The sequence below is a fragment of the Siphateles boraxobius genome, unplaced genomic scaffold, assembly GCF_051911475.1.
Source record: "Siphateles boraxobius isolate OS27281-9 unplaced genomic scaffold, OSU_SipBor_1 13, whole genome shotgun sequence".
In the NCBI taxonomy this organism is placed as follows: Eukaryota; Metazoa; Chordata; class Actinopteri; order Cypriniformes; family Leuciscidae; genus Siphateles; species Siphateles boraxobius.
In genome coordinates, this window is record NW_027508733.1 from 26,561,885 (window position 1) to 26,575,296 (window position 13,412).

Genomic DNA, 13,412 nt, shown 5'->3' on the forward strand with positions numbered 1-13,412 from the left:
ATCTTCCCGACAAGTTCCGTAAAAAGCGTTTAGAAAGTAGCTAGGATGTATTTTATTTTGCGCAGACTTTAAGTGAACTTTTACCAACTATTAAGATGTTAAAGTTCAGTTATAGACCTTTAGCGCATTGAGTTGACATTAAAACGTGATATCAATATCGCATTATTGAGTAACCGAATTCAGGGTTGTTTAATAACTTCAATAGTTATCAAGCACTTGGTGAGATTATTCAGAAAAAGTGACAAAAGAAATTTTCTGATCAATCATCGTACACGGATGCACTGTGTTTTGAGGGTCGCTGGTAGAAAGATTTCTTTGTATTTTTAAAAACATAGATAGATCTACATAGATGTTTTACACGAAAAAAATATTTCAGAGATCCTTGTGCGGTAGGCCTATTCTATTCTATATTTGCATAAAGAGTTAAAATATAAAATGTACATTTAAGCGCTATTTAAAAATGGTATAATAAAATTATGTGGTTTAAACCATCATTTTATTAAATCAAGCCGATTCATATGCATACTGTCGTATATGAACAAAGAGAAGACCTAGAGTTCACTACAGCTAACTGTAGGAAACAGATATCCATGGGGTGAAAGTGTAGGGAAGACACCATACAAAACACACCCGGCGATACGATAAGTGTTACGATAGTGTTGTTCGAAATGAAACCGCGGTAAACAATTTAAGAACACTAGCACTGTTAAACATGCGGTTCAATAACAATGTACAATATAAACAAGAATCCAACTCTAATGTGACTGAGCTTGTTTCACATATAACTGTTGATAATTAGGTATAATCGTTAGATAGTTTATCAAACAATTGAAACTTGCGCTATGTTAAAACTTTTTGATGATGAGGCCAAAACTGCTTATCACATGTTTTCATAACTTACTGCTTACCGTCTGTTTTCTGGATCAGACCTAAAACTCTTGTGTCAAAGTATCGGTGTAGACGGATTAAAAAATGAATCATCCCGCCATTCACGTAAAAATATAGCCGGTAATTCATTAGCTTAACCGTTGTTTAGCCACATGCATAAAATAACTGTGTATCTATGACTGTGCTGTGAAATGGGCAATAGCTAGACGAGTTTGAAGTATAATAGTTTTATAGGTAACAGAAAAACAGCAATACTCATCTTTCATGTCGATGTTTCGTAGACATAGCTGAAAGATGTTCTAAAAGAAATATCTCATGTAGAAATATCTGTTCATGTTTTTCATAAATTCCTATATGTTTGACCACGCTCGGAGCCTATAGTTTTTGCAAACTGTACAAAAACAAAAAGAAGCAAGATGTAAACGGCCTAATTGACTATATAAAATGTCAATTACAAACATACAAAACTGATCACAAGTGGCTTTTCGTATTTGCTTTAAATGGCTCATGTTGTATTGACTCTTTAGCAAGTTGATCACTAGAATTTACTTTTGTGCAATTTTATCTGCATAGTCAGATGTGATTCTGTTGTAATAGTTTAAGTGTGAAACAGCATACACTTACTTTTTGCATTAATACTTTGTGTAATTATTATAAACGGTGCTTTTCATCCCCTGTCTTCTTAGTGATTTGGTCTTTTGAATCTTACATGGATGTTTTGGACACGGGTGATTCCTGTATAAAGATTATGTTTTAAAGGTAGGCCATAGTCTTTACAAGTGTGTGACAAAATATGTTATATAAAAATCGCTACAGTGTGACAAAATATGTTGGCTTGTAAAAATACATCCAAATATTTAAGCACAACTATTTACACACATACTAAGCAGGAGAATATCTAATTATAGATTGTGAACACAACATTATCTGATTATTTGGGGTCAGAGAACGATTTTTGAACAAAATTTTGTGCTGGATGTAAAAAATAAAGGTATTAGTTAATAACAAAAACTTTAAATCAACATGAAAACCATAATATAAATAAATAAAATATAGTTTGAAAATTACTTCCATAATATTTTCCTTTAGTAAAGCTATGCCCGTATCACCCACCACAAAGTTTTGCGTTTGTGGTTGAGATCTCGCAGAGATTACACCAATATTAGGGTTCTCAAAACTTGCCTGTTTTTTAAGGAATACAAATTTTGCCATTGTTTATTATGTGCAATATATCATTATATGGCCAGTTTGGTTTCTTCTTACTTGTGCAATATACTTGGTTCTAAATACAAAAATTAAAACTCCATCACCAATCAATTATTAAAAACATTTTATTTAAAAAAAACTATTTAAGTACATAATGCCAAACAATAGGCTACAACAGTGGTTATTGCTGTTTCTTCATGAGAGATTCTTCATGCTTGAACAAAGCGTTGACCAGGTCGTTGAAAATGCTTTCACAATTCACATAGTCCAGCGGTTCCCTCGTCTTCATGTCGGATTCGCTCGCACATTTGTAACTGATTCATTGAGCAATCAAGATTGTCAATGATTGAATCAATGTTCTTCATTTTTTCGACCAACTGACTGGTGTTTGCTTTCAGAAACCCTTGATGATCTGAGAATATAAAAATTGAAAAATTAAAACAGGAAAAGGAAAATGAAGGCAAAATGGGAAAGAATATAAAGATTGAATCTAACCTTGTATTGACCTGTTTCTCTTCTTTCCCAGTCGTCCCTTTTGGACAGTATTTGGCTTTGATCAAATATGTAGTAAAATAAATAAGTGCCGTAAAATAAAAGGCTATAGTTACAATTCTGAGTCTGAATAATCCAGGAGCATGACACCGCATAAAATAAATTAATCTGGGTTTATTCTACAAAACTCGATCCAATAGTACCAAAAATATTTCAAATTTGTACATGATGCTGTTAGATCAGAATGTAACTTTCCTTAAAATTAGTCCCAAATAGTTAACTCGGACTGCTTAATTAAGATTAATTTTATACATTACATACGCAAAAAACTGTTTTAATAGTTTCTCGTGTATTACACTTACAATTTGCTGGCACATTTGATTTGGCAGAAGTCATATTGATCTCAAAGGAGCTTGAACCAGTTATGATCGGCGAAAACACATGGCCATCATCAGATGTAGAGATTTTGCCTGTTTACATAAAATATCTGTCAGTTCATCTGTCAATTGTTCATTTTTTTTTTCTTCTTTAATTATTGCTGCCATGAATTGAGTTAATTAGTTGCTTTGATAAAATCTGCAGTAAATAAATAAGGTTGATAAGTCTGCAGTAAAATAAATGGCTGATAAAGGCTATAGTAATAGTTACAATTCTGAGTCTGAATAATCCAGGAGCAGGACAGCACATAAAATAAATTCTACAAAACTCGATCCAATAGTACCAAAAACACAAAACAATTCTGTATTGCAAATTTGTACATGACACTGTTAGACCAGAATGTAACCTTCCTTAAAATTGGTCCCAAATAGTTAACTCGGACTGGTTAATTAAGATTAATTTAATACATAGGCGAAACTGTTTTATTACACTTACAATGTGCCGGTACATTTGATTTGGCAGAAGTCATGTTGATCTCAAAGGAGCCAAGAGTTAAACCAGTTATGATCGGTGAAAACACATGGCCACCATCAGATGCAGAGATTTTGCCTGTTTACATAAAATATCTGTCAGTTCATCTGTCAATTGTTCATTATACATAGAGTGCAACAGTGCCTCCCCCACCCCTTTTTCATTCTTATTTCCCATAGTGATTTTAAAAAATATATATATTTATATATAAATACGCATATATAGCTTATACAAACATTTCAGTATTTTGAGAGGGTAGGGAGATTATGTCATTCGCAGTGCTTCATGGGAGGGGGCAGAGCTATTTTGGAGTGTGTTGCTTTTTTTTAATTTAAAAACTATGTTTGACATAATTTTCACTACAGCATCATGGCTCATGGGTAATGTAGTATTCACCTGGAGTTCAACTGTAAAACATGATTAATTACAAAAAAAAAATAAGCTGAAGGCTTGATCAGAAGCAAATACCATGTATTAACAACCTCTTAGCTCACAGTAGGTCTGTCTTTTAAATTAATTTCCGTATGGAGAAAGTAAATGTTTTTACTCCCAGATACCGCCTGTTGCACTCTATAATGTTTTCTCATTAAAAATAAAATATAAAGCATACTAACATGTTACTTGGGTGCCTGATTGTCCTGCAGTGTTTGCTGTCTCTAGAGAGAAAAGGAAAGACCATGTTATTTTAAATGGCAATGAAAAGTGCTAGCCTATATAAATAGCTTTGACTTGACTTTTATATATTTTGGTTATCACATTGTGCCATTCATATTTATAGCTTACATTTTAAACAATTTTATCATGCAAATTGCTAAAAGTTAAAATCAAAGACAGAGTAAAAGAAGAATTAAAAAGTAACCTAGCAAAATTTAAGAAGTAAGTAACTGAAGAGGAATTAAATAGGCCTATTCACATATAAGCATGTCTGACTAAAATAATCTCTAAATAAGATTTAAAAATGAATAAATCCAAAACATTTATTTTAAGGTCCTTTATGGAAACCCCGCAGCTTAAATAAACAATGCTGCAGATTTTAGTTACATCGGATAAAAAATACAACAGTTAAAACAACATAGCATAATGCAAAATAAACATTGCTGTAAAACAGTCATGTTAAACTGATACTTTTGTGATATGGATAAACATTGCTGTAAAACAGTCGTGTTAAACTGATACTTTTGTAATATGGTTTAAAAAAAAACATAATACATAATCATAATACAATGCTCCATATTTAAAAAAATCATACTTTGATAAATTAATATAGTAGATACGTGTTAATATCTGTATCACATCGATATCATAATACAATGCTCCATATTTTTTTTAAAAAAATCATACTTTGATAAATTAATATAGTAGATACATGTTAATATCTGTATCACATCAATATCATAATACAATGCTCCATATTCTTAAACCACTTTGATAAATTAATATAGTAGATACATTTTAATATCTGTATCACCACTAATGAATTATACCGTCTTTTCCTTATGTATAAACAATTTTTCAGATTAAACATCATTGCATATTACAGATAAACAGCACCGTAGCATAAATTAATTATAGAGAAAGTACTCACTGTTTTGCATTTTTGATGAGGTGGTCATAGAAGAGAGGGTGCAAAAGTTTTTGGTCCAGACATGGGGTATGGCACACGACCATGTGTCTTGGCTATTTTATAGCCTTTTACAGTAAGAGCCTGTGGAAAACTATGGGAAAACGGCGGAGCTGTGTGTCCACTATATTCTTTCAGTACTCTATGAATGGAACTGTTCAGGTTCAAGGCCAATTCACATTCCCAGCATTTAGGCAGACCTTTTGATAACTGTCACTCCTGAAAATAAGTCTTATGAATTAAAAGTAATTTATTACCGGTGGTTCGAAAACAGCGATGATATCACTTATTTGTCACGCACACTGTCCATGCTGGCAGGCACTACCTGTGTGATTTTTTTCTTCAACCCTGGTGAAAATGTAAGATGATTTTATTTTTATCTAAATCTAACATAATTGGTACAGTAAATTTGTAAATTATTTATTTTAAATGAACAGAATGCTTTTCAACTTCATTAATTTAGTAAGATTTTTTAATGCACGGCATGATTTTCAACTTCAGTAATTTAGTAAGATTTTAAATGAACAACAATTAGTAAACTATTTATTTTATATATGATATATTTTAATTTATACACTTCTATAGGAACACAATGCTTTTCAATGGGCTCAGGAACGTGTCACAAAAACAGATACCAGGCCAGCCACACACTGGTGTGACAGAGAGAAAAGGCTTCAGGGGAAACACTTGTGGGTTTTTTTCAACCATGGTGAAACAGTAAGATGATTTTATTTTTGTTTAATTTATATACTTTTAATTGAACAGCATGGTTTTTCAACTTGAGTCAGTGTCAAATATTTGTGAATGACTAAATGTAAATTTTATAATCATTTCATTTAAATGAACATAATGCTTTTTCAACTTCTGTGTGAGATAAACTTTCAAGGTCCTCAGCAATGCGGAGGTGGGGAAATTCCTGCTTTGACACACACACACACACACACACACACACACACACACACACACACACACACACACACACATAGACGCGCGTGCTCCCTATGTTTTTGAGACAGAGTCAGATCATTCATACATTGGATTGTTTGCAATACTTTTGTGGCTCCATTTTATTTAAACTTTTTGTGTGAGGTTTTACATAAGCTGTATGTTTTTTCTTCAACTCTCTAATACATTTTTAACTGTTTGGAATATTTTTGTGACTCCATTTTATTTAAACTTTTTGTGTGAGGTTTTATTTTATATTCTTTTAAAGAACAGATAAACTTTCACCATTTTATTTAAATGAACATAATGCTTGGTCCAGTGAATAGTTGTACATTTTTTTCTTATCACTTTCACAGCTCCCCTTGATAAAGCTCAGGGATGCGGTGACCAAAACACCAACTTCAAACAATCAAAGTAACTGTCACCATCAAAGCCAATACATCTCAAACTAACTGTCACATCACTTTGTAACTGTAACATCAAAGCTTATGTTAATATCAAAGACCAATACCTCCCTTTTCTTGATCAAATGAACTTCAAACGACCAAACTAACTGTCACACATCCATCATTTTGACAGAAGCTGTAACCGGAAGGGGCGGAACTAGGTCAAAGGTAACAGGAAGGGGCGGAACTAGGTCAAAGGTAACAGGAAGGGGATGAACCGGAAGGGGCGGGACAAGGGGCGGGACAGGAAGGGGAGGAACCGGAAGGGGCGGGGGAAGATCAAAGGAAAGCCACGCCCACCTGTCAATCAATCATTTTGACAGTTGCTATATGGTATTAACTACTTTTGAGTCTTATTTCAAGTTTTTTAATGGACTATAATAAACCTGCTATCATATGCTATTCAAGCTATATAATATATACATATTATATACAATACATTTTCCTACAAAAAAGGAAATTTAAATTCCAACCAAAAAGTACATAAATAAATTAAATCAATTATTAATATTTAATTTGATAAGTTTGCTGATATGTCCTATGGCAACAAAGGTGGAGCATTGTAAATAAGAAAAAAAAAATGTTTCATTAAAAGGTTGAAATTCTTGATTTTTCCCCCCGCATAATTAGTTTGGTATAATCTTCAAATGTGTTTGAATGTTTCTGCATTAGAAACAATCCAGCTGAACACCAGATGGCGCAATATTGATTCCGATTATTTACCCGCCACAACTTTCAACTACAGAAGAAGAAGAAGAATCGGGAAAAAACGTCGGACATAAACAGAAAGAGGGATGCTCACTTCTTAGTGCACTTATCGATATTCTGCTGACCAGAATGATTTATCAGTGCCTTTACCCGTTCATAGCCCATGCCTGATATTTATATAGCGCTTCTCAGACAGGTGTGTGCTGTAAGTATGATATTTATGAAGCTTGTAAGACCAATATCAGCTCAGATGTGTAATATTCATGGCCCTGGAGTGCAATAGCCAATGCTAAAAGCTTAAAGTGTTTGATATGAATCACGTTCATGATCTCTAGAGGCTCTAGACACTTATATTATCATAATTATTTCTATTACATAAGATTACAGCTAGTGCATGGTGTTTTTTATCTTTACCCTAATCTCTGGTTGATTAGTGTCTGATGCAGTAACGTTAAACACTTGCAGTTTGGCAGTAGTTTTGGTTGTCAGGTTGTACCTATATGATATAAACATCTAGAAAGTCTTGCAAATTTCAACCCCGCATGAATGAGGTATTTGAGGACGTTTAAGGTTATTTGATTGTTCTGGTATATTTCACAGGTTTGGTCACTGTGGTTTACTTACAGATGAAGTACACTGATTTCTAAATTAAAATCTGCATGAATAGTAATTATGGAAGACAGAAAGATCAAACAGTGATTACACAAACCGGAGCTAATTGGAAAGACTTCAATTATGCATTTAGATTTGGTTTGTAAAAATAAAGTAGGAACTGAAAATATTCAGGCTGCCGATATCACAATTAATATAATTACTATTATTATTATTGTTATTTTTATGTTGTACTTTGAACACTCAGTACCTTTTTAAATATCAAACTGCAAAGTATGTGTAAATTGCAGCAGACTATCTGTATATTTATATTTATTTAAGAATTTTTATTTGTCAAACTTAAGTTTGTTATTATGTTCGCAAGTGATTCATAGTAATAATTGACTGCAATAGTGTTAATCATAATGTTAAACAATATCAAGTAATTTGAGTTCAGAGAAACACATTTATGGTTTAGTGTAAAAAGATACAGGTTTGGGAAACACTAAAAAAGTAGATTAAAATATGTCTTGAGAAATATTCTTTTCGGGGTCTTAAAAGTCGTAATCCGCACAAATTAAGGTCTTAAAATCGAGCAGAAAGTCTTAAATTCATAAAGTCATGGCATTAAATGTTGCTTGCGCTGCAAACATTTTTCATATCTTATTCAGGGTTTTTGACTGATTTTCCATTATAGATATCTTTAATATCCTTAAATCCCGATACATTAACTTGAGATGCAAAATGAAGATACAAAGTCTTGTTTTCTGAGAAATGTATCAAAATGAAATATCTGTCAGTGAGGTATGACCTTTTTTTAACCATATTGGTAGATGTTTGTTGATGTTGTTTTAATCATAAACTCACTTCATTTTGATCAATTTCACAGAATTTGATTCTCAAGTAAATGTACTTTGAATTATGAATCTTTAGACATTTGTTCTGGAACTAATTTGTATTATATTTTTTAAAAAAAAAGTTATGGCTATTCCCATATTCTAATGTAATATTCTATTGTAAAATTAATTAAAAAGTAATGGAGATCTGTTGGAAGTTGTATTTTGTTAACTCATTGTAGGCTTCCTAGACATTCGTATTTTGAGAATCCTCAAAATTATTTTAAATCCTTCAATTTATTCCTTAAATGTTCTGTTCTTTAAAAAAAGTCGTACATTTAAAACCTCCAGAAACCGTTTACACAAATTATACGTCTTTATCCGTCTGTTATAGTGAATAAAGTTGATTTATTATAGTGTAAAAGTGAACTGAGTTACAAATACATTATGATTTGAAAATCCTAATTTTTGCAGATGGATGTCCCGTTCAAAATCCCCAAAAAGAAGCAGCCGTCAGATTCACGCAGTCTTGACATGCAGTCTCCACTGTCTCGACTGCAGGACAGCAACACGCACAAGGTACTGATAACATCATATACACTAATAAACAAATGTCCATATAATCAGCCAATAAAAATTCTCCATTTACAGGCTCATCTGAGAGAATAAATCTCCTAAAAGTCAAACTACTGTAGTTTAATGTAAATCCACTCCTTTTGCTCTTCAAACATCTCTCGTTCCACAGATGCAATGGGGTTCAACCACTCTTAATGGAAGAACGCTTTTTAAATCCAGTTCTAATGGAAATATGCTGTCAAAAGACGGACAGAGGAGTGAATCAGGGAGGTGAGACTTCACCATCACTAGATGGAGCTGTTCATTTACTTTAATACTGGTGTTTGCTGAGAACAGCTGAGCCGAAAGATTTGAAACAATCCCTAACCCTCAGTATTAAACCTAGGTTTGCAACTTTTAAGTAGTCAGACTTACAGTACATTGTAACAAGGATATATGAGCCACATTTTAAAGAGCACAATTGCATAACGGCTCATTTTATTTGTATCCATTTATTTCTTTTTCAGACCAATCAGGCCGTCCCTCAGCGGTGAGAGACCGGATCTTTCACCTGACGCACGGGCGCCAGGCCGCGTCACGCACCATAACCTTCCCAAAGTAGCCACACGTGGAATGTTTAGTTTTAAAATGAACAAACAGCTAATAAAAATCAGCCCTGTTCGAGCGAACGGGACGCCTAATAAGTTGTCCGAGACGACCGGTTTCAGACCCCAACATCAAACTCCCACCGCAGGGAGAGACTTCCCAGGAAATAGCAGGTGTGAATCTGAACCATGGTGTGGTGGTTAGTGCACATGGTCCAGAGAAGGAGATTTTGGTATGATCTTCTAGTGTTTTTTTTTTTAACATGTATGTGTATGCGTTTCAGTTGGAGACCCAAAAGAGCATCGGATACTCTTCTCTGCCATGATGAGAACCATTCGGGGTCGTCTGAAAGCTCGTTCAAGATTCGTAAAGGTACATCCCTGTGTTATTTTAGCATCACTAATATATTATTGTAGTATTTCATATATTTTGAATTTGTTTTCATTTAAAAAAAAAATTTTTGTCGATTTGGTTTTACCCCCCCCCCCCCCCCCCCCCTAATTTTTAGTACTGTCAAATTGATTAATCGAGATTAATCGCATCTAACATAAAAGTTTTTGTTTACGTAATATATGTGTGTATATGTATTATTATATTATACAAAGATTATACACAGACACGCACACACACAACCATAGACATTAGGGGTGGAACGGTACACAGAAGTCACGGTTCGGTTCATATCACGGTTTGGTACGATTTCGGTACAGTGGAGTGAAAAGCAAAACTAAAATGTAGAAGGGATTTTTATAACTGTCTTAAGCCTTGTATTTTTTAAATAAGTTTTATTAATAAAGCCATAGAACCAGTTTATTTGTACTGCACTGACAATAGTTTTATATAATTTAATTAGTTTATTAATTAAATTAATAAAAAGACCAAAAGACCTTGCGATATGTTTGGTATGTTTGAATGAATTTAAAATTAATTTGCTATATATCAGGGGCCGTATTCACAAAGAATTTTAAGGCTAAAAGTAGCTCCTAACTTGCGAATTTAGTAGCAACTCCTAAAAATAATGGGCGTGTCACTCCTAACTTTAGGACTCCTAATTTTTTTCACCAAAAGTAATTCACGAAGCATTTTAGCCCTAAAAGTAGCACCTAAGTCTGGGACAGCTTAAAAGAAGTCGAGAGGACTCCTAACTCACTAAGACCTATTCACAAAGGATTGTAGCGCATATCACCGCCTCGCAGTCGTCCGGGGTCTGCGACACAAGCGGGAATGCTGCATTGATCTGCAAACAAATCTTCTCCTATGTCTCACGCTTAGTTTTACTTGATATCCCAGTGTCGAATTTCCCTTTTATTTTTATTTTTTTTAGGGATGCACGATATATCGACCATATATCGATATCGGCCGATAAATGGTCTTTTTTGATGTTATCGTTATCGATCCGATAAGAAAATTGGGCCGATATATCAAAGCCGATAGATAATAGATTATTTACTTCAGTTGAGAGATGCCGCTGTTCGCCATGATGGTTCTGAATGATTGGATTCACTTCCGAAAAGGAAGATACAGTTCAGTGCAACATGTGCAGCACAAATCTGTCACATAGGCCTCATAACACTATAATAAAAACGCCTGTAAAAGAATGTTGTGAATTCTTGTTCGCCAGTGTTTCAGCGCGACGAGCGCGTTGTGGTGGAAAGAGCGCATCTATGGATTTAAGCCTTCATGACAAGCATAGTCAAGTTCTCTTGAGCATTCGCAGCATTCTGGGCCATTGTAAGTTGTAATATGTTTATTTTGTGTATATATATCTGATTAATTTAATATAGGATGCGTTTGGTTGAGTTAATGAACGATGCAGTAGCGCTTCATTGTAGGCTACCGTGATCATCTTTATAGCCTATTTAGCGTGCGCGCAGCTCAAACAGCAATGCACATTTATAACTATAATTGGGACTGTCATATACATGCCATTATAATGAGAACACTATTGTAATAAAACGTTGTGAATTCTCTGGGTTTAGTCGCCGTTTCAGCGCGTTGTTGTGGGAATAGCGCGTCCACAGGGATTACTACAACATTATGACCAGCACAAGTTCGATTAGGCATTCACGTCATTTTGTGCAGATAAGTCGTAAAATAAAGTTGATGTAAAATAAATATCTGATTAATCTCACATATGATGCGTTTCGTGGATTTAAACAACCTGCTAGAAAAGTTCTTCAGTTTCCCGGTGCTCGTTCTCTTCAGCATCAGATTAAACAACAATGCAAAACATTAAAAGCTATGATTGGGACTGTCATATAATTATAATTGTATTCACTATTGTAATATATTTGTAAATTCTTTGGGTTTGCATTCTTCAGCAACCGTTGAGTTGAATAACCTTCTAGCAAAGCGATTTGGTTTAACGTTCGTTCTCTTCAGCTTCAGCGCGCGCAGCTCACACTGCAATGTCATTTGAAACAGTCACTAAGCTATTAAAGATTTTTACTATCACTGTAATATTAAAAATGTCTATTTTTTTTCAAAAACATTGTGTTATAATTAATAACTACCATTATTTTGTTCTCGTATTATTTTCATCAATGATATGGTTTGATAAAAACAATTTCCTTATTGTCCGTGCAGAGGCGATTCCATTTTATTGATCCATTTTGTTTCTTTATATGCAGCCCAATGTTATCCAATGACTTGTTTGCATTATTTAGGTATTTTATTTTTTGTTAGGCAATAGATTTTTTGATTGAACAAAAGTATTGAACACTTTACAATAAGGTCTCATTTGTTAATGCATTAACTAACAGAGAGCAATAGCCTTTGTTATAGTAGTTAATAAAATATGTTTGTTCATGTTAGTTCACAGTGCATTGACTAATGTTAACAGGAACAACTTTCTTAAAAATGTCAAAAAAAATTTTGGTTCATGCTAACTAATGCTAACAAAATTAAACCTTATTATAAAGTGTTACCATTTTTTTAATAAAGAAAGTTGCCCATAGGAGTGTAAAATTAATTTTAAAAGTTAAGGAATCTTACACTGGTTCAAACTAGGCTATACTGTATTGTATATGTTTGATTTATGTTAAAAGTGTTTGAGACAAGGCTTTTAATGGTGAGCCTTTTGTTTATGTATACAGGCTATCAAAGTATATAAAAATGTTAATTTAGATTTATCGGCCAATATATTGGTTATCGGCTTTCAAATGTAAAGAATTATCGGTTATCGGTATCGGCCAAAATTTTCATATCGGTGCATCCCTAATTTTTTTATTTTTTTCAGCACCAACAGTAACTGATCCTGCGTCCAGTTGGGCTTTCTTTTTCGTTTTGGCGAGTTCATAATCCACCGTCATTCAAGTATTACATTACTTCAATAGGAGCAACATTTACTTGCTTTAAGTAGTCTATTTAGGCTATGGAAGCTTGTTTCCGCCACAGAATGAAAAATAAAAAAGCTAATTGCGACTTTTTATCTCACAACTGCGACTTTATTTCTCACAATTCTGACTTCATATCTCACAATTGTGAGATAAAAAGTCGCAATTATTTTAATTTATTTTTATTCAGTGGCGGAAACAAGCTTCTATACTAATAGGATGTCAATTAACCAAGCAAGTGTTAATGCAAGTGTCGTTTTTCATTATTAGGCAA

The 13,412-nt window shown here is 33.5% G+C and overlaps 2 protein-coding genes across 3 annotated transcripts in view; both read left to right on the forward strand.

Moving 5' to 3' along the window:
• Nucleotides 1-13,412, forward strand: part of LOC143736164 (CD276 antigen homolog) — a 686,062-nt gene that overhangs the window by 657,602 nt on the left and 15,048 nt on the right. The gene's annotated exons all lie outside the window — the stretch shown is intronic.
• Nucleotides 7,233-13,412, forward strand: part of senp7b (SUMO specific peptidase 7b) — a 41,326-nt gene continuing 35,146 nt past the window's right edge. The window contains exons 1-5 of one of the 2 annotated variants that reach the window (XM_077226775.1): nucleotides 7,233-7,420; nucleotides 9,117-9,221; nucleotides 9,388-9,488; nucleotides 9,725-9,976; nucleotides 10,087-10,175. In XM_077226775.1, coding sequence (XP_077082890.1) covers nucleotides 7,379-7,420; nucleotides 9,117-9,221; nucleotides 9,388-9,488; nucleotides 9,725-9,976; nucleotides 10,087-10,175 — 589 coding nt within the window. In that variant the 5' untranslated portion in view covers nucleotides 7,233-7,378. The remainder of the gene's footprint in view (nucleotides 7,421-9,116; nucleotides 9,222-9,387; nucleotides 9,489-9,724; nucleotides 9,977-10,086; nucleotides 10,176-13,412) is intronic. The other variant, XM_077226776.1, reaches the window with a different exon arrangement.